Raw genomic sequence first — 22,674 nt, 5'->3', positions numbered from 1 at the left:
GTGTGTGTGTGTGTGTGTGTGTGTGTGTGTGTGTGTGTGTGTGTGTGTGTGTGTGTGTGTGTGTGTGTGTGTGTGTGTGTGTGTGTGTGTGTGTATCCATGTGTGGTATTCCGTATCTCCATTGCAGAGGGCTATTATGTGCATATGAGGCGACTCCACACTGAGTGCCTGGTGCCTGCATTGTATATCATGAGAGTCTTTGTGATTGGTTGCAGCACAATTCTTAGGGGATATGTACGATGCTCGAGCGTAGCGTAATGGTATATATGTAGTGTCTAGGACTACTGGTCGTTGCTGGATGTAAGTAGTGTGTTCACTGCTTATGCACTTCGTCTTCCTGCATGGAATGAGAAAATCGTGGTGATATTATCACCGTCCACAAGAAATGGACGAGAAACAAGGGGGTGGAGGGTTAGTGGCATCCTTCAAGTGCATTACCAAGCGCCATACCACGACGTCGCCGTGCCCCTAGATATCCTTAACAACTTCAATGTTGTCAGGCACCGGATCAAATCTGCTTGTGAGATCCCATCCTTCCAGCGCCGCAACTGTAGCAAGAAATGACACCATCGATATTTTGCGAGCATAAAAACCATCTTTCAACTTCAGCGCTTTTTTCTCGTCCCTCTCGTACTGGGCTAACTGGACTACCTTCTCCTCGACGAATACATCCATTTCTGGACCGGCGGATTGCTGAAGGAGAGCACCCCACTTCTTACTGCCGATATGCTGTTCCAGCTGCACGCATGGGAGGTTTTTAGGGTGGTTGAAGCCGACGGAGAGGAGCATATGGAGCCACATTGCCCCCGAGCTTTCAGACCACTGTACGAGTTTCGAAAGCTCATTTCTTCGATCATAGCCCGGCATTCGAGCCTCTTCCTCGCCGAGGACACGCTTGAAGATTTCGAGGTACTTCAGATACCGAGCGGTCGTCTCGGGGTGGTCCTCGTCGTAGCGGGTATCTACGTCGACGAGTCGTCTCCCGAGAAGCCACCATGGCGCCGAGCCGAACAGTTGTGCTGGTCCAATATACGACCATTCGAGGTCGACTATCCCGACGATGGTGAGGTCGTCCTCGCTTCTTACAATCACGTTCGCGAGGCTGAGGTCGTCGCAGATGATCTTGAACGGGCCGCGATCGTAGTCTGGGTGGATGAGACTTGGGAGCAATGTCCGTAAGGCGCGCTAAGCGATTCGTATTTCGTTCTAGCAGTGTCATTGCCTTTGACCGAGTTCCGCTGCTTGATGAGCTGTTCCCAGTCTTGCGAGAGCACATACTGGAAGTACTCTGTTGTTGTGGCGAAGCCCTTGCTTCGGTCACCTTGATCGTGTCTGGTAAGTCGATATAATAGTAAAGGGATAGAAAAAGACTGGGCGCCTTACCGAAAGTGCTCACCCCTCCTGCTTGTAGAATGTCATGTGCCTTGAATGTTAGCGGGCGAATCGGGACATCAAAGCCAGTCTTCAACGCTGGCAGGCTACCGATCCTTTCAAAGTCGTGCTGGAAAAGCTGGAGGAGAATATTCGCAAACTGTCTATAGAGGGTCTCGAGGGTCTCATCATCGACATCCTCCCGAACATGGCTGAACTGTAACTCAGGATCACGTTTAATCAGAAAGCTAGTAAGAGACACGCCCTCGATATAATCCATAATAATAAACGGGCCTACCCCCAGCGGATTCGCCCTCGAAAGACCCCAATGCCTGATCCGCGGCACCGGGATCGTAGTCTTCTCGCGGATAAACGTCATCATCTCGACTTCCATGGCCACCTTTTCGTCGGTGTATCGAAGGGCGTTATTCCCGAACAGAGGGAAGCGCACCACCCAGCTCGTGCCGTCGCTAAACGTCACCTTCTGGCGAAAGTTGTATGAGCCATAAAAGAGGTTGCCGTCTGACTCGCACGCGAGCTTCTGCGGATGGAGGCTTGTGACCCAGGCAAGCATCTGTTGGCGCTTCTGGATTACTACGTTGAGCCATCCTGCACACTCCGTCTCACTCAGCAGTGTGCTGGGCTTGTGGCAGTCCATTGTAGAAGAGGTGAGCTCGTTTGCTGAGAGCTTGAGAGTGGACTTTTTCAGTTTGAGGAGCTGTCTTGAGGATCAAATATGGGAAATGAGAAGAGGAGAGGGAGGGGAGGAACCTAGAAGAGAGTTGAGGTCTACAAGTTCCGGAGGTCAAGCAAGGGACGTGCACGTGGATGTTCCGGCCTGTCGCTGTGCCACACTGCAGCATATGCAATGCACATCTGCGAAAGCATGACTAGGCTATCAGACTTGGTATCAAGCTGTGGGTTAGTTCATACGAGTGCGCAGGAGACAGAGTTCTCGAGTTATAGCACTAGCCAAGATGCTATGCACACTGGGTATTACTAGTTCTTACAGTGGGTGACATAGAACTATTTCGGAGCTGCACGAAACTTGAAAGTATGCCAAAAGTCAAATATAAGTTGTTCAGCCCTACAGAATGAATGAAGTTCAGACCCACTCAGGGCCGTTCCGAGCCCCCCGCTCCTAGTGTAAGAATAGAGAACACCACACGAAAAGCTTGCTTTGCTTCCTGGTCTGCCTTTTCATTCGCCTCTTGAGTTGCGTTTAGTTTACTATCAAGCTTATCATCCACGCCCTGAAGCGTCTCACTATTCTTCTCTAATTGATCCCAGGCAAAGCATGCGAACGCAACTGCTCCAGGGCCAGGCTGGTCGTTTACGTTGCTAATGTCCCAGTGACCTTGATAAGGGTCAGATATAGTGGACAGAGGTACAACAGTGATCTTGAAAGCTGGACAGATGACGAAATCACAGTATTCCAGAACAGGGAGATAATGTGCCCATGAATGAGGACTGGGTCTTCGAACTATCAAAATAGCGCTCCATGAGCCAGATATCTTATACTTTTTGGAAGTGGCTAGGCTTGCATTCAAGAAATGCAGATCCAAGGTTGAACCGGGCACTGGGGCCCGAATTCTTGTTACAACAGTGGCCAAAGGGCAAGCCATGAGGTAGAAAACTTGTTTCGAGCGTCCGTGCCCTGAGACTAGCATTGTTGATACAAAGGAGACCAACCTAAAAGGCATCAGGTAGACAGCTTTGTTTCGACCATGGCTGTGCAAAAGACATAGCAGCCTACCCGCCATGTCTTTTGTGTTGGCGACACTCCGCGGATTCAACAAGCCGTTGGAGTGGGACTATTCGAAAGAATGTTCCGCGTGTTCAACCATGGGTGTTGGCGTGGTAATGGTCAGCCGGTAAATAGAGTGCCACCATAATATGCACTTCACAAGGCGTTGTGGCCGTGAGGTGAATGGTACGTGCTTGAGACATGCGCCCAACTCGCATTCTCAGCCTGTCTTTTTGCGCTAATTGAGTGGAATCCGTCGACCTACTCGTTCGTTGAACAGGTATGGCCCTAATCAATCTCACAGAGTCTATGAGATTGCGTCATTGATCTCCGTGATTGCCTGAAATGATATAAGTGAGTCAGAACTCATAAGAAAAGGTCTACTTAGTAGCTATACCTTTATTCTATATCTAAGTCATGATAATATAGGAGATGTAGATTGCGCATTACCTAACAGGAATATATGATATACTAATGATTTACCTATCAAAAATCATACAGTCAAGGTAGAAACAAAGGTAAATGTAAACATGTCTAGGTCAAGTGTCCTATAAATAGCTTGCTGTGGTACCTAAGGCTAGAGTAGTGTTAAAATGAATTTAACATCCCTTAACAGGTAAGCGTCGAATATTATCACATGAATGGAGCAATCGGTATACAAACCTGAGGTGAAAATATCATGTGTCTAGACATATGTCTAGCGGTGTACATCTTAAATGAAGTTGGTTAGCACTCTTGTACTATACCATACTAATAAGAGACCGCAATGCAACACCATATGGCTGAATTAGTGCTCTAATATCACGTTCTGGTTCTCGGCCTCGGTACACCGGAACGGTTCCTACAACGGCTACAACGGGCGGCGGAAGAACCCGACTAGCGCAACATAAACATTGTGGGGTAAACCATGATATAAGGTGTGTGGAAGTTCTAGGAGATAGACCGAAGCAAATCCTTTAATTGTCAAAGAAAATCCATAATGCACGTCTCATATGCCGCATCAATCACCCTGGCGCTTGCATTGGCCAAGACGCAAGCATTTGATATCAGAGATGCTCTGACACCTTTAACGTTCAATGACCCGAATGTTGATCCTGACGCCAACCATTACTATCTAGGCTATCGAGGAGATGACTTCGATCACCCTTGGTCGAAGTACTTTAATGACTCCGAGGTAGCACTCAACAAGGAGTTCACAGAGGGATTGGCGGTACTTACGCTCCTTGACCTCCCTCTTCATCTATCCCATGCTAATATAACCCGGAAGAACTCGCCATTCCCTGCTGAATCAGGCGTTGAATTCTCAGATGCCGGCGCAGCATTGAGCCAACCAGGCTACCTGCCATTAGAGAATGGCTTCACGACTCTTAAGGACGGATCACTATACATGGCGATCCGCAGCGACGTCCCGGAGACATTCACCGGCGAACAGTAAGACCTCTCACCAACATCAAAGCATCCTCCTCTCACCTATGCCCAGATACGACTTTTGGTTCTCATGGCACGTCAACGACACGACCAAATATAAGCTCTGGCACCCGCACGCCCACCAATACGCTGCCGTCAACAAAGCGGAACTTGCTGGTAATGCTGCAAAAGTAAGCTTAATCTCCCCAGACATACATACACATATTCAATGACCACCTCACTATTACAGTCCGACTACCGCTCGCGCTACTGGAACCTCACCTCCTTCATCGACGAATACATCGGCGCCACAGCCTACAAGATCTCCATCGGCTTCTTCGATCCACGCATGCAACACTTTGAACTCGAGAACAGCGCTACCGGCATCGAGACGATAGTCACGGGCTTTGTACGACTATTCGCGTACAACGATCAAGATCCCGCATCGGAAGCCCGCGCAGGACTTACACCGTTTGATATTATCCTGGCACATCAGGTAAGGAGGAAACCAGTGGGTGGTGGTAAGGAGATTCGATCGAGGTTCTGGGTGGGACCGGGACTGAAGGCGCTTGTCAATGTGGTCATGAAACCGGAGCAGTTGGCAAGGGATCTGAGTACGCATTGTGCGGTGGAGATGACGCATCTGGGTACTTTCTTGCCGGCTTTGTTTGCGGAGTTTAAAGATGATCTGGCTGTTGTTTCGTGAGCGGGTTGAAACAGTACTAGGACGTGAGTTGTGGGGATCTTGCGGGTGGGTATGGTTGTTGTGATGCATCACTGAAGAATGTTGTTTGAGATAGGAGCTTTACCAGCCAGGCTCTTCTCGACTGCCATCAACCCATCACGAAACCTACAGGTCTGCCTACGCCATATATCAGCCCAATTACAGAGTACACAGTAAGATTACACTTATATGACGCACTTAAATGAAAAGTACTACCAACCATAGTCTTACGACTATGACAGAAGTGTATCATGCTAGCAACCTCATCTCTGTCAGGGGTCCAATACTAATAGCTTTGTATCTCTCAAGGGTAAGCATAGTCGATAGGCGGAAGTTGAGATAACATTGAGTTAGGAGGGACATTAGGAATAATGGTCGTCTGGAAAGCTTCAGCTTGGCAGGGAAGCTCGCAGTACATGAATGGTATCCAAACATGTCTGCGTGGAAAACGGTAATTTGAAGTATAATATTACAACCATCATATTATAACACAATGGCATGCAGGCATCTCACCACCCCTTCAGCTCGGTCAGAAGAGCCCATGTCCCACCCTTTGGCTTATTTGTCAACTCTGCTATAATCTGCAAAGTGTCATCGCCAGGCACAGGCAGCATGTCGAATCTACCAACAAGGCTCGCCAGCAGACACTGAAACTCGGCCTTTGCAAACGCTTGTCCGATGCAGCTCCGTGGCCCGTGCAAAAATGTCATAGATGCATAGTTACTCTCTGCACCACCGCTATTCGCTTGTCCAGCGGCCATCCATCGGTCGGGGTTGAAATCTCCTGCGTCTTGGCCCCAGAGCTCTTTGTTCTGGTTGAAGGCCCAGATGGGCAGGATAATCACAACACCCTTGGGGATAAACGACCCGGCGATAGTTGTATCTTTTGTAGTTTCGCGCATGGCAAAAGGTACGGGCGGATATATGCGTAGTACCTCGTTGCAGACGGCATTGAGATACGGCATGTTGTCGAACACCGTGGCAGTAGCCTTGCTTGTGTCCTGGAGAAGCGAAGATGGGATCTTTTCACGAATTTCATCCCTGAGACGTTGTTGCACATTCGGATGTCGACATAGGAGCCACGTCGCGAACATCATGGCAGTTGCGGTTGTCTCGTGACCAGCTGCAAGGAAAGTCATGAGTTGATTGACGAGATCTTCTTCGCTGAAACCACCCGAGTCAAGAGCGACCGATATGATGTCGTTGCCAGGCTGCTCTTTGTCCCCCAGCTTAATCTGCTTTGAGCGGATGATATTGCGTGCGGTTCTTCGAATCACACGAATCGCAGCAGCGGTATCGGTGTTGCGTTTCATAGGCAGCATTCGAAGCAGGTTTGTGGGGATAAACTGACGGATATGGTGAAGCTGTACTGACATTGGCTTTGGGGAGAACACATTCTTGTATACTTGATGGAGTTCGCCTTGTGGTTCGTCGATTGCATTGAAGCTCTGACCAAATCCTGCAGCGCCAATGATGTCGAGAGTTGCGCGAGTCACCCAGTCTGAAACCAAGACCTTGCTCTGGGACTCTTTCATGTCAATGGCCATAGCATCCGCCATCCTTTTCGAATGCTCCCAGAACACTGGATAGAGATCCTTGATATGCCGGTAATGAAACGCGGGCATCAAAGCCTTCCGCTGACGCTTGTGCTCCTCTCCTTCTGCGAGAAGCACTCCTATGCCCAGTATAGGCGCCAAGAAATCTCGAGAGTTTTGCGGCCGGATGAAATCGTAGGATTTCGTGGTCTGTACCTCACTCGCGGCTTTTACAGATGTCGTCATGATCCGAGGCGTGTTCCAGGCCATCTTATAGTACAAGAGGCCATCATTTGGAATGCTTTCCATCCATTTGATGAATGGTAGACCCAAGGGATGGGGCAGTAGTTGTAAAGCATGTCCCATAAGGGGGTGTGCTCCCTAAAACACTGTTATTTTTCTGGTCAGCATCCGGGTGGAAATACCTACAGGAGGCGAGGGCAGATTCCTGAGCGGACTTAGGAATAGCGGGTAGATTACGACCCTATACAGCCATCTCGATCCGCTCAAAAGAGCGTATGTCACTAGAAACACCCATAGTGTCGACCATCGGAAAGTGGTCTGCGAATTATATCTGGTAATTCCCACGCTGAGGATAAGTGAAACAATGGCGAGAAAGCTGTTGCTGGCCATTGTAAGTCAATCGATGCATCAAAAGAACGGGATACAGAGTGATAAATAGTAATCCAGTATATCTCTGAGCAGTGTTACAAATTGCTTATTGATCATTTGGCTAGTGTTGGTGCTATGCGGGGTTGTAAAGTTAAATGAGATGTGAGCCACGCAAATACCAACAATTCAAACCGTAGCGTGGGGTCCGGAGTTCGGGTCGGACTTGTCTATAATCTTAAATTGTGCTCCATTTTACACGATTCATATTCTGCTTCTCGGGCAGATGTTTGTATACAGCGACAGGCAAGTGTTGGAATTACTGGATCAAGAAGTAGTTCCTCTTTTGATGTCCAATGGAAACGCATTATTATGACAGCGGCTCAAACGTCCTATGTTCAGTCCCTGGTCCAGCCACCAGCACAACTTCAGAATATCAGCGAATACAACCCAGTCACAGCTGCACTCAACGGCAACGCAGCTCGAAACACATTCTTCACTCCCCACTCCTTCAACAACCCATCCACCTCGCCCACCCTCCCCTCATCTCCCTTCTTCACCTCCTCACCAATCTCCCCGACCCGATCATTGACTGGAAAGATTGCAATTCTCTCAAAGGGCCATGCGAATGCCACGATTCCTAGTGCAGCAGCCCAGATCCTCCACTTCGCAGCGATGGCAGGATTTGGATGCTGAGATACCAGGTATGTAATGGTGGCTAGGGAGGCACCTTGCAGTTGGCTGAAATGGTGTAGGTATTTCCATCCCTTCTCAATGGTCAGAGAGAATTGAGTGGTCTGGGTTTGGGCCTCTCGCGCAGTGCGGATCACAGGGATTACCCAGGCTGTCAGACAGATTGAGACCCCGGAAATGATAGAGAGCGAGGTTATTGTTGTAGCTTGAAGGACCGGGAGGACATTCGGTCGAGAGGCGAGAAAGCTTGCTGTGGATGACATATTGTATGAGTATGGAGATCCGATCTTTGGTAAGGGTTTGGTGTTGCGACAGGACGTGCGAGCGGCTCGAGTGTATATATGTGTTTACTTGTAGATTCAGGCACGCTACGTAAGTTCACGCCCAGTAGGCGTTTCCAGAAGCCGCCGTGACATCATCGCTCGACGCCATTTATCGATGCCAACTGTTGGTAACGATATCATCACAAACTGACCCATTTCCCAGCGCTGATATCATCCATGGATATCCTCCGATGTGGACATACTCACGATCGACAAGCGCATGTTTGTACCAGGCCGGTACTCGAGGCTAGAGAAACCCAACTCTGCGTCGATGAATGCGATTGCAACAAGCATTCGAAGATTGACTTGATCAACGCCCCCAAGATTTGAACATCAGTTACCAAACGACCTGCCATTGACAGCCACTATACCCTACAATCTGTGAGAAAACCTCGTCTCTCTTGTCTACGCTACAAAGTACTCTTTCTACCTCATCCTTGCCCGTAATTTTCAGATCCTGTCCAGAGTCGCTTTGGAAAAGTTCGGGCACGTTCTTGGTCGCGATACGATCAAGCTTCTCCAGCTTCCGCATCTCGGCATACGGCACCGTCCAATGCATATTTGTGATCTTGGACACAAATACGATGGAGTCGGACTGCACAACGATGCGGCCATTGATATTCTCGTAGTGTGCGGTGTATGAGCCGTAGTGTTCTGCTTCAGACATACGCTCGGAATCTGGGATCTCGTTCATACGATCGTTGACGAATGCACCGCTCGCTTGGATGTATTTGATTGCCCATTCGGCTGCAATTGTCAGCGACTGACTCGATGTCTCGAAGGTTCAATGATGACAACTTACCATGTGTAGGTATGTTCCATAGTAGACGTTTCGACGGTGACACTAGCAATCGATACTCAGGAAAGTTCGTCGCGAGCGGAAACAGCCCAAAGAAGGTAATCATAGCACTCAGTGTCATGGCCTTGACCAAGATCCGAAGTGGCACAAAAACGGTAAGCGGAACAGTCAATACGAGTAATACAAGGGAGACCATTGTGCGAGATGGAACTCTCCACTCATAGAAGCTGCGTTTTGTTAGAAAGTCTGATGAAGAACGGTATATATCAATACTGACTTGCGCATGCTCTCAAAAGAGTTCGCTAGATCTGCCAGCTGGATCATAGACCACGAACCCAATCCTGCAGTAAGCTCGTCTACCCACTTCTCGTCACCTTCCTTGACAATCAGTTCTGTGATTGACCTGGCTGTGATTGCGGCATCTTCTCGACGCTTGATGTCCTCGCGCAATGCTCCGAGTGTGACACCGTGGTACCGACGCTCGAGGACCAGATAGATCGCCCAAGAAATCTTGTATCGTCAATTCAGTGTCCTACGGCAATCAAGAGACGAGGAATGCGGGCACGACAGTACTTACAGCACCCGGAAGCAGTAAATCAAACCACCACAATCCACAGCACACGGAAAGATACTTTATCGTCTCGAGAGGACTTTCCCACCGATATACTCTCCTAATCGTCATAATCAGCTCCTGCAGCGGCAAAGATGCAATCATAAGACGCTCGATGTTCGGCATGATCGTCTTCTTTGATGGTGGCGGTGGATCTGATCCATAGCCCACATATTGCCCGCCATACCGATGCGCGTAGTAATCCGACATCTAAAGGTAATCAGTCAACCGTCAAATACCTCTTAAATCGTATACTCACCCGCTCTGCGTATCCCCTCCAATCAATAACGCGTCCCTCCCCATGTACATCAGTCTCGAAGTCTACCAAAGTCGGCTTCTCCCTCTTTGGCAGGACTCTCAGCTTAGACACATGCCGATCCAATGTCCATCGCGCGTATGTCGTCTGTCTCTCCCGCAATAATCTCTCGAGAACCCCCTTGGCCACCCTCGACTCATCCTCTGTCTGCGCCCCACTTAAACCCGTCTCCGCATTCATCAAATCGACTTCCTGCCCATGCGGAATCTCCTTGGCCGCCATGTTGGCAGCAACTTCATGGCTCCCTTGGCCTGTAACCTTCGCCTTTGCCGTAGCGATTGGCGAATGCAGCATTTCCTTTACTGTATGTTTCTCGGTGTGTGGCAAGGCGTGAACTAGGCGGGCGTCGGATTGCGCGTCGGCATCTTGTGCGAGTACGGTTCGGTCGGCAGGGATAACGTGGTCGGATGGTTTACTCATATGCAGTACCTTACGCAGCTTGACAACTGCGTGGTGGCGTTTCTCTTTGGATGTTACGCTGGGAGGATCGGTGGGGGTGGATCGTGTAGAGACATTGATGGCGATGGCAGGACCTCCGACGGGCAATTGAAGTTGGCCTTGCGAGTCAATATCTGCGCGATCGAGTGCCATTTGGAGTACCTGAGTTCTTGGCGCTGTGTTATTGTGTTTGAGGGACATGTTTGGATGATGTCGGTTGGATATGGAGTACGAGTGTGTTTTGAAGTTTAGGTGCAGTTTCGTAGGCTTTTTTCGAACATGTCACATGTGTGTTCTGCGCTTGACAGGTTCAGGTTTTTTATTTCGATGGTAAAGTCCTGCGCAAGTGTATTACATTGTTTGCCTGCGCATCGTCATAAGTCTGTCACAGCGGTAGTGTAGCGAGTCACAGACAAGCATGCTTGTTCCTGTACCACCGCTCGCAACATAAACGTAACGTGAAACAAACTAGCGATTTCCATTATATATCGTTCACTAGATCGGAACTTGGGTTGTTTTGAAGATGTGGCTAAAATAAAGTGATAACCTCCGTGAAGTGAACGTTATATAGTGTCGTTTGTACCCACCCAATCGTCTGCATTTCTAGCGCCGCCGTAGTGGTAGACGCAGTGTCTTACCCTCCGGTCATGGTATCTCTCTCTGCATGACAGTGACTGCTTCTGCCAATACTCAGTAAACACTGCATGCAGTCATCTTCTTTCGTCGTGCGTGCCTGGTATAACAGCTGTCTTTGGCATAGCTCATCAGTACCTGTCAGAAATTATGTGGCCTGTAGAACGGTTATTTGAAATCGAAATTTGGACAGACTGTGGAACAATTCCTATTTAGTCCACTTGAGAACCCTTACATGTGGCAGTCAACATCTCCGTGTACCAGCCGTTGGATGGACACCATTTGTACCGATGAAATCAGATGCCAGCAGTTTCAATGCTTTCGTTAGTCCGGTAGGTAATTCAAACGAAATAATGAGAACTTGAGATTGGTCTTACTACTTACTTCTTTTATCATATTTGGGATCTATCTCACGTGTTGGGCTACGATGGTGAGCGAAATTAAAACATAGACACTAGCTTACACATAACATAGTGTGGTAGCCGTTGTCTTCTAGGCCTTGTTTCTCGTGATATACACGTCCAAGCCTTCCTGCACCACGAAGAATGTTGTATGTGCCGTCAACTCTGCGTCAGGCCTCGCAAGCTTGAACGTGTACTCCCTCAATAAGTGAGGTAACACCTTGTTTATCTCTAGTAGCGCCAAGTTGCGTCCAATGCAGACATGAGAACCCCCGCCAAAGTGAAACAGATATCGCTCCATGTTCTTGGCATTTTCTTTGTCATCTAGCCACCGCTCAGGTCTGAAGACATCGACATCGTCTCCGAATATGGTCTTGTCGCGATGTAGCACCCATCCGTTCACAGCGATTTCAGTCCCAGCTGCATATTTGACACCGTCTATCTCCGCCCCCCCAACGGGAACGGCGCGTGTGATGTTGAGACCTACGGCTGGACGCATACGGAACGTCTCCTTAAGACACGCTTGGAAGTAAGGGAGCTGTTGGGCTTCAGACCATTGTACTTTAGCGGAGATAGTCCCACTGCGCGCGGCGGTCTCAATCTCGGACTGAAGCTTGGCGTATATCGGGGCATTCTTCAGAACATGATAGAAGAAAGATTGCATTGTCGAAGCAGTCGAGTCGGAGCCGGCGAAGCTACAAGATATCAGTGGGTAGTATGTAGAAGCATCGATTGGGACATACATTGCGCCATGTGCAACGGCAAAGACGTCGCCTGTGCTGAACTTGCTTGGATCCTTGAGATGACCCTTGATCAGACTCGCCAACAAATCTTGGCGATCACTCTTCTCGATGTTCTCGAAAGGCTTCCTCTTGTCCATCTCTGACAATGCAATTCTCGTGATCAGTCCAGGTCCCGTGTTTGGAAGAAGGCTCCAGATCGGATTCCTCCGAAAAACGTAATCTAGCTCTGGAATCTGCCCAATGAGACCGTTGTACCATTGTGAATCATCGATTGTCTTGATGGCCTTTTCTACGTCTACGCCTTGCTCCAAGAAACCAAATTTGCGAGAAAAGGCTACTTCGCCCAGCACATCGAATGCAAAATAATGCAGCCAGGCACCAAGATCGACCGTGGTATCGTTAGCGTGAGTAAAACCATCTAGCTTCTCAAAGAACATGTCGATGGTATCCTCAATGAAGGGCGCGAGCTGCTGCATTGCAGCCATACTGTATGGAACATTGGCAACACGCTTCTTCTGCGCATGAACATGCTCGCGTATCTCCGTAAAGATGTCCGGATTTGACGGTGGTGGGAAGACCCAATAAAAGGATGTCTTGTGAAAGCCTTTACCTGCACTAAGAAGTTGTCGTGCTGCTTCGGGAGACGCCAGCGAAACTTCGTTTGGAGCGATGCGCACGATTGGCCCGTATTTGTCGTGGAGAGCTGGGAGATCTATATGGCTGCGGCCCCTTGATGTCAAGTAGAGCTTCCAAAGACGTGTTACTGACGCCCAAAATGGTCCCGGATGCTTGCTTAGAAGGGAGAGGTAGCGGCGTTTCACGGCGATACATGCGAGCGACACCGGTATTATCAGATAACAGTACTCGTACAGTATACTAAAGGCGGACCGTATTGAAAATTCAGTGTTGGTGAGCATCGCGGTATTCTGATGTGCGTGGCTTGCCCGAGGTTTGGATTCAAGTATCCACAAGACGTCGACACATTGTCAACACCCAGATGTTGTACATGCGAGGATCGCAGTACGCGTCATTAACGGACCCCATCGAGCGGAACTTGACTAATTGCTGGGATTTGTGGTTCCTGTTAGCCCGTGACACAGAAGACTATTTGTAGATATGCCAGGGGTAACCGCACAACGAATTACCGATTTGCCGATATGATGACTGGCTCCACATTATAATTACGCCGTATGTGATACTTCACGTAGCATTATATGATCCGAGATTAACTCGCTATCCCCTATATTGACACAAATCAAGTCTTACCGGTGACTCAACTGAGCAGTTTCACGACCTCTGGGGGCAACCGACTGGGTATTTCTTTCGCACGACATCGGTCTGGCACACTGTAATCCAGGCGTGAGGATCGCAGACTAAGGGCTTACAGCACCTCGACACAATACACCAGAGGTTTAAAATGACTTCCATGATGAGGCAAGGATGAAAAGTAGATGACATGATGATCTCGCATGAAAGGAAAGAATCAGGAGGTCATGGCAAAGACGAGGCTGAGCACGTGACGCCTCCAGGCACATATCATGCCTCAGGCAGAAACCCCGCAAGCATCAACAGTCAGGCATGGATCGAGTAACCGACATGCATTCTTCCAATGCATAACATCGCAGTCTAAGACCCGTCGGAACATTACACTACATGGTTGCATCAGCCATCCTTTCTGCATCATCACGAGGGGCCTGATGCGGGGTTGTCTGCTCTTAAGGTTCATCTGTTGCTAATGATACCATGAAGAGCGTCTCCTGTCATCCAGGTCTGTGGACCATTGTTTTTTTCATCCTTCTACTGCAAATAGCGATGACTTTCGTCCTCTTATCAATGCTGCTTGGCCAGTTGCCAGCCATGGTATGGTCTACAGTTCAAGATCCAGCAATACAGCCACGCCCCCCGATGGGATTCAACAACTGGGCACGCTTCATGTGCGACCTCAATCAGACGCTTTTCACTGATACTGCAGATGCCATGCTTGAGAATGGCTTGCTTGACGCTGGCTATGAATACATCAATATTGATGACTGTTGGTTGGAATACTCCAGAGCTGAGAATGGATCACTCGTCTGGAACTCGACGCTCTTTCCGGATGGACTAATCTGGCTTGGCGAGTACTTACACGAGCGTGGGTTTAAATATGGTATCTACCAAGATGCTGGTAATCTTACTTGTGGAGGCTATCCTGGATCAAGAGACTATGAGGACCTCGATGCAAAAACGTTTGAAGCTTGGGGCATCGACTATCTAAAGCTCGACGGCTGCAATGTCATCAATAACACAGACCCTCGACCTAAGGTCGAGCAGTATCGCGTCTTGTATGAAAAATGGCACAAAGCATTGGAAGCATTAGATAAGCCATTAGTGTTTTCTGAGTCTGCACCTGCATACTTCTCTCCAGATTTTCAAACGCCTCCACACAGCAATAACACTGACTGGTACACGATCATGAAGTACATGCCCGAGTACGGCGAGCTAGCACGGCACTCCAACGATGTGAAGATATGGGGCTTTGACGGGATTTTTGAGCCGGGCGGTCATTGGGACAGTATCATGACCAACTACGGCCATAATACCGAACTTGCGCGATACCAGCAAAAGTGTGGCTTCTACAACGACCCCGACTTTCTGATTCCTTTTCCGGATCTGACTGAAGAAGAAAAACGGTCGCATTTCTCGCTGTGGGCCAGTTTCTCGGCACCACTAATCATTTCAGCGTACATTCCAGAGCTACCCGAAAGTGATATCAAATACCTGAGCAACAAGGACATCATCGCCGTAGACCAAGACTCTCTGTGCTTGCAAGCTACATTGGTCTCTCAGGATGGCTACTGGGATGTTCTGACCAAAAGCCTCGAGAACGGTGACCGACTGCTTACCGTACTGAATCGTGGCAACAACACAAACTCAACATTGATTCCTCTCGAGCGGGTTGGGATATCCCCTGATCATTCTTATAGCGTGAAAGATCTCTGGACAGGCAAAACATTTACTGTATCGAAGTCCATCTCGCTGCACGAGAGACCCTCACATTCGACAGCTGTGCTTCGCATCCGAGGCAGACACGCACCCAAACTCGACATTACCCCAACGGGAATGATATTCAACACCTACACAGGCCATTGTCTGACTACCACACGGTTAGGCGCACAATTCGAGACCTGTAACGCTAGCGACGAACAGATCTGGCAGACGACAGCCCAAGGCGCTCTTACCACTCTTGGAGCCAGAGATACTTGCTTGGGCCACAATGAACGCGGCAACTTGAAAGCCACAGCATGTCATGCAGAAACCGGAAATGTATGGACCTATTATCAGACAGGAAATCTGATGGCTGGGAATTCGGCCTTGTGCCTGGCTGAGGCACCCAGTGGGCAAGCAGTGCTTGAGCCTTGTCATCCGAAGGCCGATCCTCAGGTTCTTGAACTACCTGGGGGCGTGACGATACACTGACCTCGGAATATATATAGTAATGTCGAATATTCAATGATAACCGTATTGAATCTCGGTCGGATCAATATATTATGCCATGTTGTTCTGATTAATCTGGAGCCACGGTCATATCAGCTCATACACATTCTAACGATAACGAATATAGTCCAAATGACCAGCTATCATAACTTAGAACAAAAGCTGTCGAACAGCATAAAACACAGCTACAGGCGTCGCCAGAGCAGCCAACCAATACGCCAGCCCCCTAACAAGCAAGAACTTCTGAATAAACAGTATATCCGCCGTCTCATTCGTCCTCGGAAACGGCTCCGCCGGAACATCCTTGCCCAAAAACTTGCATATCGGCTCATACCCATCAGCCGGCTCCCACTCCAACACCTCCTTCCCATGCTTCCTTGCTACCCTCCTCACCAACTCGGAATGCCGATCCATCATCTCAGGACACCAATCCTCCACCCCATACCTCTCCGGCAACTGACTATAGAACACGCGAAACAGGTTGACCTGCTCGCGATCCGTCTCCACCAGCCACGCAGCCCACGCATACACCCCATTCGGGACCGAGAACCAGTATATCGTGTCCATGAACGACTTGTGCCACTCGGTGCCGCTGCGCCGCTTATTGAGGATAATCTGTGCGTCTGGATACATCTCCACCAGATCTTCGATGAACCACATCCCGGGGAAGTCGGCCGAGGAGTTGACCACGTCGAAGAGTGTGCGTAGCATGGCTTGCCGGGTGGCCTTGTCCCGCTCGAGTGCCATGCTGCGGACGAGACGCAGGCGCTCGGCGTATGGCGCGATGCGCGCGAAGTGCATGCATGGCCCGTAGCCGAGATGTTGCTCGAAGGAGGTCTGGAGGGAGCTTGTGGCACAGCGGGGGAGGCCTGCGGCGATGACCTTGGGGCCGGTGCCTGTGGGGTAGGTGTCTTGGGGTTTGGACACGAAGCGCATTGTGAGAGTTGTTGAAGGGTATGTTTGTGGTTGTTCTGGGTTGAATTTGAGGCTTTATATGTATTGCTGGAATGTAGCTAGTTCACTGGATCCTGACGATGTGTGAGATTGTACCATAAACGTTCACTTTCCCGGCGCTAATGTAAAGGTCATGGATCCTTACCCCTGGCTATTGGTCGGCTCGCTTATGCTAAAGCCGGATCCGAAGGCCTATAGGATGATATCTGGATCTCGGGTCAGCACTCAGGCCCCCAAGTACAACAACAGAAAGTGTTACCCATCAGCCTGCCATTGGACTGACTGATTCGCCATCAATCTACGACCAGGTTGTGTTGCAAGTCAATGACTGGACCGAGCCAGTTACATGCCCAACATTATATAATGGTATATGTTACCATCATGTTGGGGTATGGCCTTGAAGAAACAGATGCTATAGTATAGACATCGTTTGTATCCTCCTGTCGGGCATGGAGACAGACCAATTCATTGTCTCTCCAGAAAGGAGACTTCTGCTTGATACTAGCCAGTTATATAGCCTCAAACGTCCTCTCTGTGAAATGCTCAGAACTATTGTATGTCCGATCCTTGAGCATTTCCACAGCCTCGCCTTGCATTATGCCATGTACGTAGCATGGGCCGATAACTTCATAACAGTCGCTCTGATCCGGCAGATCCTTCTTTCGCAGTATGATAGGTACACTACATCCTCTGAGAATACATATCACTGCTTGTGGTTAGGAGGGTTCTGATAACGAATCTTGGCAAAGCAAAATAACTTACGGTCACCCTCCTCGCAATCCTCAGGCGCAAGACCGAGGAGCTCAGGACCACTGTTTGAAGTTGCTAGGATCAACCTTCGTCGAAAGAGAACCACAGCGATACGTCTCTTTAACTCACTGGTGAAGGTAGATTCACCGGGGCGCCAATACAAGGCCTGACCCGACTGGTTGTTGAACTCAAATGTATGCTCGGAACTCATGATTGAAGAGAATGCCTCGCTGTAGTAGTCCTGTACTTCATCCTGTGTATCCCATCGATTCGCGATCAGTGTGCGCCAGAAACGTTCTGGGTGCTCGGATTCTGACACTGGCCAGTTTGCTAGTTCAATCCAGTCCTTCGGGATGCTGAGACTTTGCAGACGATGCCTCATGTGGGTACTAACTTTCGTCACTGAGCCGACTGAGAAACCGTGCAGATTCAAACTTCGTATGGTATGATGACACGTTATGTCAATGCCAGAAAATGGCATGCCTGACGAAGCTTCATATGGATATCTTGGCGGTACTAGCCTGCCATTGGCATCCTCGTATGTGCCCACAAGATGATAGTAAGTATAAATCTGATTGGAAGGTCGTAGTCTAGGTCCGCCGGGTTTGTATCGATATGTAAGCCGTTTTATAGCGAGACGTCTCTTTGGCATCCACGATGGGAGATCATTGCCGTCTTGTGGCGAGATCCAGGGAAGAAATAGGACGTCCAGAGAGTTACATTTCTGGATCGCATAAGAGAGGAAGTTTCTGCAAGTGGCCTCGAACGAGAGTCCATAGTCGATTGGCAATAACGGTTTCGTCGTCTCGGTCGCCGCAACGGCTTTTGGAGCATCCCGTGCCAACGCAAGGACTCCAAATATATGGTCATGTAAGACCGTGACTTTCAGTTTAGCTAGAAGAGGCACTACGGTGTCAAGATCGTAGCGCAGGCGCCTTGTCACGCCATCACGCCGAGAAAGTGATTCCACCATTGCTATCAGTACGATTGCACCGCTGCGGTCCATCGACGTAATAGCTTCATAGCTTCCGGTGTATCGCATAAGCTTCTCACTTCGCCGTTTGGTCAACTGATTAATGTTGCAGAACAGCTTCCATGATATGGTAGACGCCCCGTAATGTATGGTGGCGCACTTCGCGAGCGCGACCTCTTGCACGACCCATTTTCGTGAGAACCAAGGCGAACGCATCATGGTAGCCAGGGAATTCCATTTCTCCCCGTAACAGGCCCGCTCTAGGAAATCGTCGAGGTTGTCCAAGTTCTCGTGTATAGTATGCAGAAAGGGTATGGCATCTATATCCCCTGTCTTTGGCTCACCTAACCATATCACCACACCATCTGCGTCCTGGTATATGTGAGCCATTTGTGGTACCTGATCATTCTTCTCTGGCTCACTGTCCTGGTCAATGCAGATAGCGTCGACCCACAAGTGTCGAGACTCGCTCGAATGCCTGAGATGACGCAAAGCTGTGTGTAGATTGGGACGTATCGCTATTGATATGCCGTCTTGTAGACATATGCTTGGGTACTCGCTAGACTGAGCTTCTCCCCAGCACCAAGAAACGGCTTCGTACTTGGTCTGGTCGACTCGAAGACGTAGCTCGCCCCGTAAGGGTGTTTCGATTGTTCCTGGATATAGTTCCAAAAGTCGTAACGAATGTTGCCCAAGTTGTAAAGGGACTTGAGGGTAGATACTTTTCATAGTCATAGTAGAGTCTTCCGAGGTCGCCATCCCGGGTCTGAGATCTCCAGGGCGTGACAGGAGCTCCTCTCTCATTAGTTGCAGCCGTAGCTACTAGATATGCAGAAGTTGTACTCGCTAGTGATACATATACATACTGAGCTTACAGCCACAACAGAAAAGAGTTGCGGAGGTCGTCAGTGCCTGCGAGCTGTAGTGAGAGTACTCGTGAAAGGTGTCGGCACTTTTTCAGCCTTGGGAGAATCTAGCTTAGGCTTAGCGGCCCTGAGGCTTAGGTCTAGCGGCCCTGATAATACGCCTATAAGGCTGAACTTATAGCCCCCTTGCGTTCATGTTGCAGGCAGATCCCATAAGATAAACCCCGCAGCCGAGAAGATCTTCGAGGTACAATTCGATATATTTATGCTTTCAAACACAGACCTCCAACGACATTGCCTTGCCTCAAGATTCCTCGTTCAGTTTGAACCAAATCCCTGATGCAATATGAGCCAAAACACCCCCACAACAGTGAAAATGTCGAATTCTGTGGAGAAAGAGTTGGCGGTGAAGACGTTTGGCAAAACAGGAGAGCAGGAACATCATCATGGTATATCAAATCAATCATACACGGAGCCAGGAGCCCGGCCGGACCCAGTAATACCATACACAGTCTTCACAAAATGCGAACGACTCGTTATAACATACTTAATCGGCTGCAGCATGTTCTTCTCCCCATTCACCGCAAACATATACTTCCCGTGCCTCAAACAGCTAGCTCAAGCCGTTCATGTCGACTCCAGCCGCATCAATCTCACCATCACCACGTATCTCATCGTGCAAGGAATCGCCCCTGCGTTCTGTGGCGATTTAGCAGACAATCTGGGCCGCCGTCCGGTGTACCTTTTCACGTTTAGTATCTACGTGGCAGCGAATCTAGCATTGGCGCTACAGAGGCACTATGCTGCACTTATGGTCCTGCGAAGCCTGCAAAGCTTAGGATGCTCCGCAACTGTCGCTATAAGCTACGGCGTCATCGCAGACGTGGCCACACCTGCAACACGGGGCAGTATGCTGGGTCCGGCAATGATAGCGACCAATCTGGGTCCAACTCTTGGGCCATTGATTGGCGGGGTCGTGGTTGCTGAAGCTGGGTGGAAATGGGTGTTTTGGTTGTTGGTGATGGTTGGAGCAGTCTTTCTTGCCGTTCTCGCGACAGTGTTCCCAGAGACTGGACGAAGTGTCGTTGGCAATGGAAGTATTGCTGCGCCAGCTTGGAATCGGCCCCTGGTACAGACACGTACACAGCGGAAGAGGCATGAGGCAGTCGATGTGACCGTGCCAGGACAACCTCAATTTGTGGCGCCGAACCCCTTTAAGGCTCTTTTGGTTTGTTTCCATAAGGATACATCTGTCGTACTCACCATTAGTGCAGTATCATATGCCGTCTACTATTGTGTCCAGGCTTCCATACCTGAGATCTATACGGACCTTTATGGCTTGAGTGAACTTGAAGTAGGGCTTTGCTACTTACCCATAGGAGCGGGTGTAATAGTAGGCGGTCTTGTTAACGGAAAGCTGTTGGACTGGAACTACAGAGTAGTTGCTAAAGAGAATAGCATTGTCATCGACAAAGTGGTAGGTGACAACATGTCAACATTCCCAATCGAGAATGCTCGTTCTCGAATGTCGTGGCTGCTCATTCCTTTCTCGACGGTCATCTTAGTGGCTTATGCTTGGGTTCTCGAAGAGAGGGTTCATATCAGTGCTGCTTTAGTACTGTTGTTTCTGCATGGGTTTGTCGCGACATGTTTATGCCAGGTAATCGGTGTCGCGTGAGTTCCAGAGTTCTGCTAAGCATAAAGTTCAGACGCACAACACTCTTATAGTGGACATATGTCCTGAATATGCTAGCACAGCGGCAGCAGCAGGAAATATTACACGCTGTGGGCTTTCCGCTGCTGTGGTAGCCGGCATGCAGCCTCTCTTGAATAGTATAGGTACAGGGTATTTCTTCACAGCTTTGGCTATCAGCTCCGGACTGTTGAGTGTGGTCATGACCTTTATCCTGCGATGGAAAGGGATGAATTGGCGGAATGCAAGGCAGACCCGTAAGACAGTAGACAACGTGGCACGGCAGATAATCAATGAATAGGATCTGCCAAGACTACCTAAACAAATCTGGCCATTGATTCTTGACGGCAGTAAGTAAATTTCTCACGCACCAGCTGCAGGTTGGCTGTTGCTCGCCACATAGCCTTCGTAGCCATCTGGATATTTTGTGACTAGACGACGCATTTCATTGATGGCACTGTGATTCATCAGTCATTGGACACGTTATGAGTAGCACGGATACATACAGCTGCCGTGTGGATTTTGTATTTTTCCAGCAACACGACACCAAAAGGTCGTTCTTCAACGCATACAACGCATTTCTGTCATCATGATCCTCCACTGGCTCAGATATATCCACCAGCTTGTGATAAGCACGCAGATGAGTCTTGTCGAAACGGTAGCGCGTCGCGCGCCACGGGCCAGCATCATATTCTCCGTGTCCGTAGAAGCTCCCAGCATCATAAAAGATCGGGTCACCAGAGACATTATCGATGCTCACGTTGCCATGCCATAGATCACCGTGCAGCAACACTGGCTTGATTCGTTTGCCAGCTGTCTCCATTGGCCGTAGGAGTCGAGGCACGACATGTGACATTAGCTTGGCAGATAACTCGGTCATTTCCGGGTCAGAACCTTGGATGCTACGTTCCCTATCAATCATATCCTGCAGACCGCGAGCGAAGTATTCTTCCCAAGTGTGGGTCCAGCTGTTGTTCTGCGGAATGTTGCCTTGGAATGTAGTTATATGGAATCCAAATTGCCCGTCCGGTGACTGCTTTGCGTGGAACTTGGACAGAACGGTGACGAAGTTGTCTACTTCAGGAAGATCTTCATTCATGTCACAGAATACTTGGACGTAGAAGAATCGCTGAGCATCTGATGCAAAGGAGCCATACCCAATAGGCTCAGGCACGTTCTGAGGGGAAATAGCATAGAGTGCCGCCGTAGACTCATACTCGGCCTTGACCATTGCTTCTGCGTTTACGTCGCGATACTCCTTGAGGAAGAATGATTTCTCTTCACCATTGACGATCGTGTCAATCTTGGTAGATATCGACCAATGCGTCGCGCCATATGTAGATACCCAAATGACATCTACACCCTCAGGGAGACCTTCATTGAATTAGCAAGCCCTGTCACAGGAGAGATTCACTTACTAGCAGCAATATTGGCATCAATCTCTCGACCCTCGTACTTGTCCTCTTCCTTCAACTCCGCCACAGTGAACTCCGGTGGAATCACAGTCATGTTTGTCAAGATACTTCACGTTAGCCATTTCTACTGATGAGCGATCAAGGCGTGTAAGTACAAACGCCGCATGCAAGGACAAGCTGTGAACATCCGCCTGAAACTT

General features: G+C 49.2%; 12 protein-coding genes across 12 annotated transcripts; 3 read left to right on the top strand and 9 right to left on the bottom strand.

The window, feature by feature from the left end:
- Positions 1–468: 468 nt before the first annotated feature.
- On the bottom strand, positions 469–2,029 carry EJ05DRAFT_531274 (uncharacterized protein; the record flags this gene model as incomplete). Its single annotated transcript, XM_033749017.1, has 3 exons — positions 469–1,185; positions 1,230–1,321; positions 1,384–2,029. The coding sequence occupies 3 exons, from the start codon at positions 2,027–2,029 to the stop codon at positions 469–471; spliced, it is 1,455 nt and encodes a 484-aa protein (XP_033602326.1).
- A 457-nt stretch (positions 2,030–2,486) lies between these two features.
- EJ05DRAFT_499067 (uncharacterized protein) lies at positions 2,487–3,041 on the bottom strand (the record flags this gene model as incomplete). Its single annotated transcript, XM_033746771.1, has 1 exon — positions 2,487–3,041. One exon carries the CDS (start codon positions 3,039–3,041, stop codon positions 2,487–2,489), a length of 555 nt encoding a protein of 184 aa, XP_033602325.1.
- A 1,056-nt stretch (positions 3,042–4,097) lies between these two features.
- EJ05DRAFT_499066 (uncharacterized protein) lies at positions 4,098–5,231 on the top strand (the record flags this gene model as incomplete). The annotated part of the gene is made up of 4 exons (XM_033746770.1): positions 4,098–4,328; positions 4,386–4,549; positions 4,599–4,716; positions 4,776–5,231. The coding sequence occupies 4 exons, from the start codon at positions 4,098–4,100 to the stop codon at positions 5,229–5,231; spliced, it is 969 nt and encodes a 322-aa protein (XP_033602324.1).
- Positions 5,232–5,758: 527 nt separating this feature from the next.
- Positions 5,759–7,417, bottom strand: EJ05DRAFT_492421 (cytochrome P450; the record flags this gene model as incomplete). Its single annotated transcript, XM_033746032.1, has 2 exons — positions 5,759–7,165; positions 7,214–7,417. 2 exons carry the CDS (start codon positions 7,415–7,417, stop codon positions 5,759–5,761), a joined length of 1,611 nt encoding a protein of 536 aa, XP_033602323.1.
- A 128-nt stretch (positions 7,418–7,545) lies between these two features.
- On the bottom strand, positions 7,546–8,548 carry EJ05DRAFT_312374 (uncharacterized protein). The gene has a single exon (XM_033740699.1). It carries the CDS (start codon positions 8,347–8,349, stop codon positions 7,822–7,824), a length of 528 nt encoding a protein of 175 aa, XP_033602322.1. The 5' UTR covers positions 8,350–8,548; the 3' UTR covers positions 7,546–7,821.
- Positions 8,549–8,746: 198 nt separating this feature from the next.
- Positions 8,747–10,773, bottom strand: EJ05DRAFT_484768 (uncharacterized protein; the record flags this gene model as incomplete). Its single annotated transcript, XM_033745379.1, has 5 exons — positions 8,747–9,156; positions 9,212–9,435; positions 9,486–9,718; positions 9,786–10,028; positions 10,078–10,773. 5 exons carry the CDS (start codon positions 10,771–10,773, stop codon positions 8,747–8,749), a joined length of 1,806 nt encoding a protein of 601 aa, XP_033602321.1.
- Positions 10,774–11,697: 924 nt separating this feature from the next.
- EJ05DRAFT_499062 (cytochrome P450) lies at positions 11,698–13,266 on the bottom strand (the record flags this gene model as incomplete). The annotated part of the gene is made up of 2 exons (XM_033746769.1): positions 11,698–12,301; positions 12,350–13,266. The coding sequence occupies 2 exons, from the start codon at positions 13,264–13,266 to the stop codon at positions 11,698–11,700; spliced, it is 1,521 nt and encodes a 506-aa protein (XP_033602320.1).
- Positions 13,267–14,206: 940 nt separating this feature from the next.
- EJ05DRAFT_437232 (glycoside hydrolase) lies at positions 14,207–15,805 on the top strand (the record flags this gene model as incomplete). Its single annotated transcript, XM_033741780.1, has 1 exon — positions 14,207–15,805. The coding sequence occupies one exon, from the start codon at positions 14,207–14,209 to the stop codon at positions 15,803–15,805; it is 1,599 nt and encodes a 532-aa protein (XP_033602319.1).
- Positions 15,806–15,889: 84 nt separating this feature from the next.
- On the bottom strand, positions 15,890–17,146 carry EJ05DRAFT_312327 (uncharacterized protein). Its single transcript, XM_033740698.1, has 2 exons — positions 17,037–17,146; positions 15,890–16,983 (listed from the first exon to the last, which is right to left on the bottom strand). The coding sequence occupies exon 2, from the start codon at positions 16,757–16,759 to the stop codon at positions 15,974–15,976; it is 786 nt and encodes a 261-aa protein (XP_033602318.1). The 5' UTR covers positions 16,760–16,983; positions 17,037–17,146; the 3' UTR covers positions 15,890–15,973.
- A 140-nt stretch (positions 17,147–17,286) lies between these two features.
- EJ05DRAFT_499059 (uncharacterized protein) lies at positions 17,287–19,259 on the bottom strand (the record flags this gene model as incomplete). Its single annotated transcript, XM_033746768.1, has 2 exons — positions 17,287–17,483; positions 17,540–19,259. 2 exons carry the CDS (start codon positions 19,257–19,259, stop codon positions 17,287–17,289), a joined length of 1,917 nt encoding a protein of 638 aa, XP_033602317.1.
- A 340-nt stretch (positions 19,260–19,599) lies between these two features.
- Positions 19,600–21,459, top strand: EJ05DRAFT_474912 (MFS general substrate transporter). Its single transcript, XM_033743697.1, has one exon. It carries the CDS (start codon positions 19,713–19,715, stop codon positions 21,042–21,044), a length of 1,332 nt encoding a protein of 443 aa, XP_033602316.1. The 5' UTR covers positions 19,600–19,712; the 3' UTR covers positions 21,045–21,459.
- On the bottom strand, positions 21,423–22,568 carry EJ05DRAFT_484762 (uncharacterized protein; the record flags this gene model as incomplete). The annotated part of the gene is made up of 3 exons (XM_033745378.1): positions 21,423–21,516; positions 21,566–22,433; positions 22,478–22,568. 3 exons carry the CDS (start codon positions 22,566–22,568, stop codon positions 21,423–21,425), a joined length of 1,053 nt encoding a protein of 350 aa, XP_033602315.1.
- Between the last annotated feature and the right edge of the window lie 106 nt (positions 22,569–22,674).

Source organism: Pseudovirgaria hyperparasitica (genome assembly GCF_010093815.1).
Source record: "Pseudovirgaria hyperparasitica strain CBS 121739 unplaced genomic scaffold EJ05scaffold_5, whole genome shotgun sequence".
NCBI lineage: Eukaryota > Fungi > Ascomycota > Dothideomycetes > Acrospermales > Acrospermaceae > Pseudovirgaria > Pseudovirgaria hyperparasitica.
This window is presented reverse-complemented; position numbering and strand designations above follow the sequence as displayed.

Bases quoted from the DNA above. Each gene is read 5' to 3' on its own strand.
- EJ05DRAFT_312374 (XM_033740699.1), bottom strand. From the start codon at position 8,349: ATGTCATCCACAGCAAGCTTTCTCGCCTCTCGACCGAATGTCCTCCCG.
- EJ05DRAFT_312327 (XM_033740698.1), bottom strand. From the start codon at position 16,759: ATGCGCTTCGTGTCCAAACCCCAAGACACCTACCCCACAGGCACCGGC.
- EJ05DRAFT_474912 (XM_033743697.1), top strand. From the start codon at position 19,713: ATGAGCCAAAACACCCCCACAACAGTGAAAATGTCGAATTCTGTGGAG.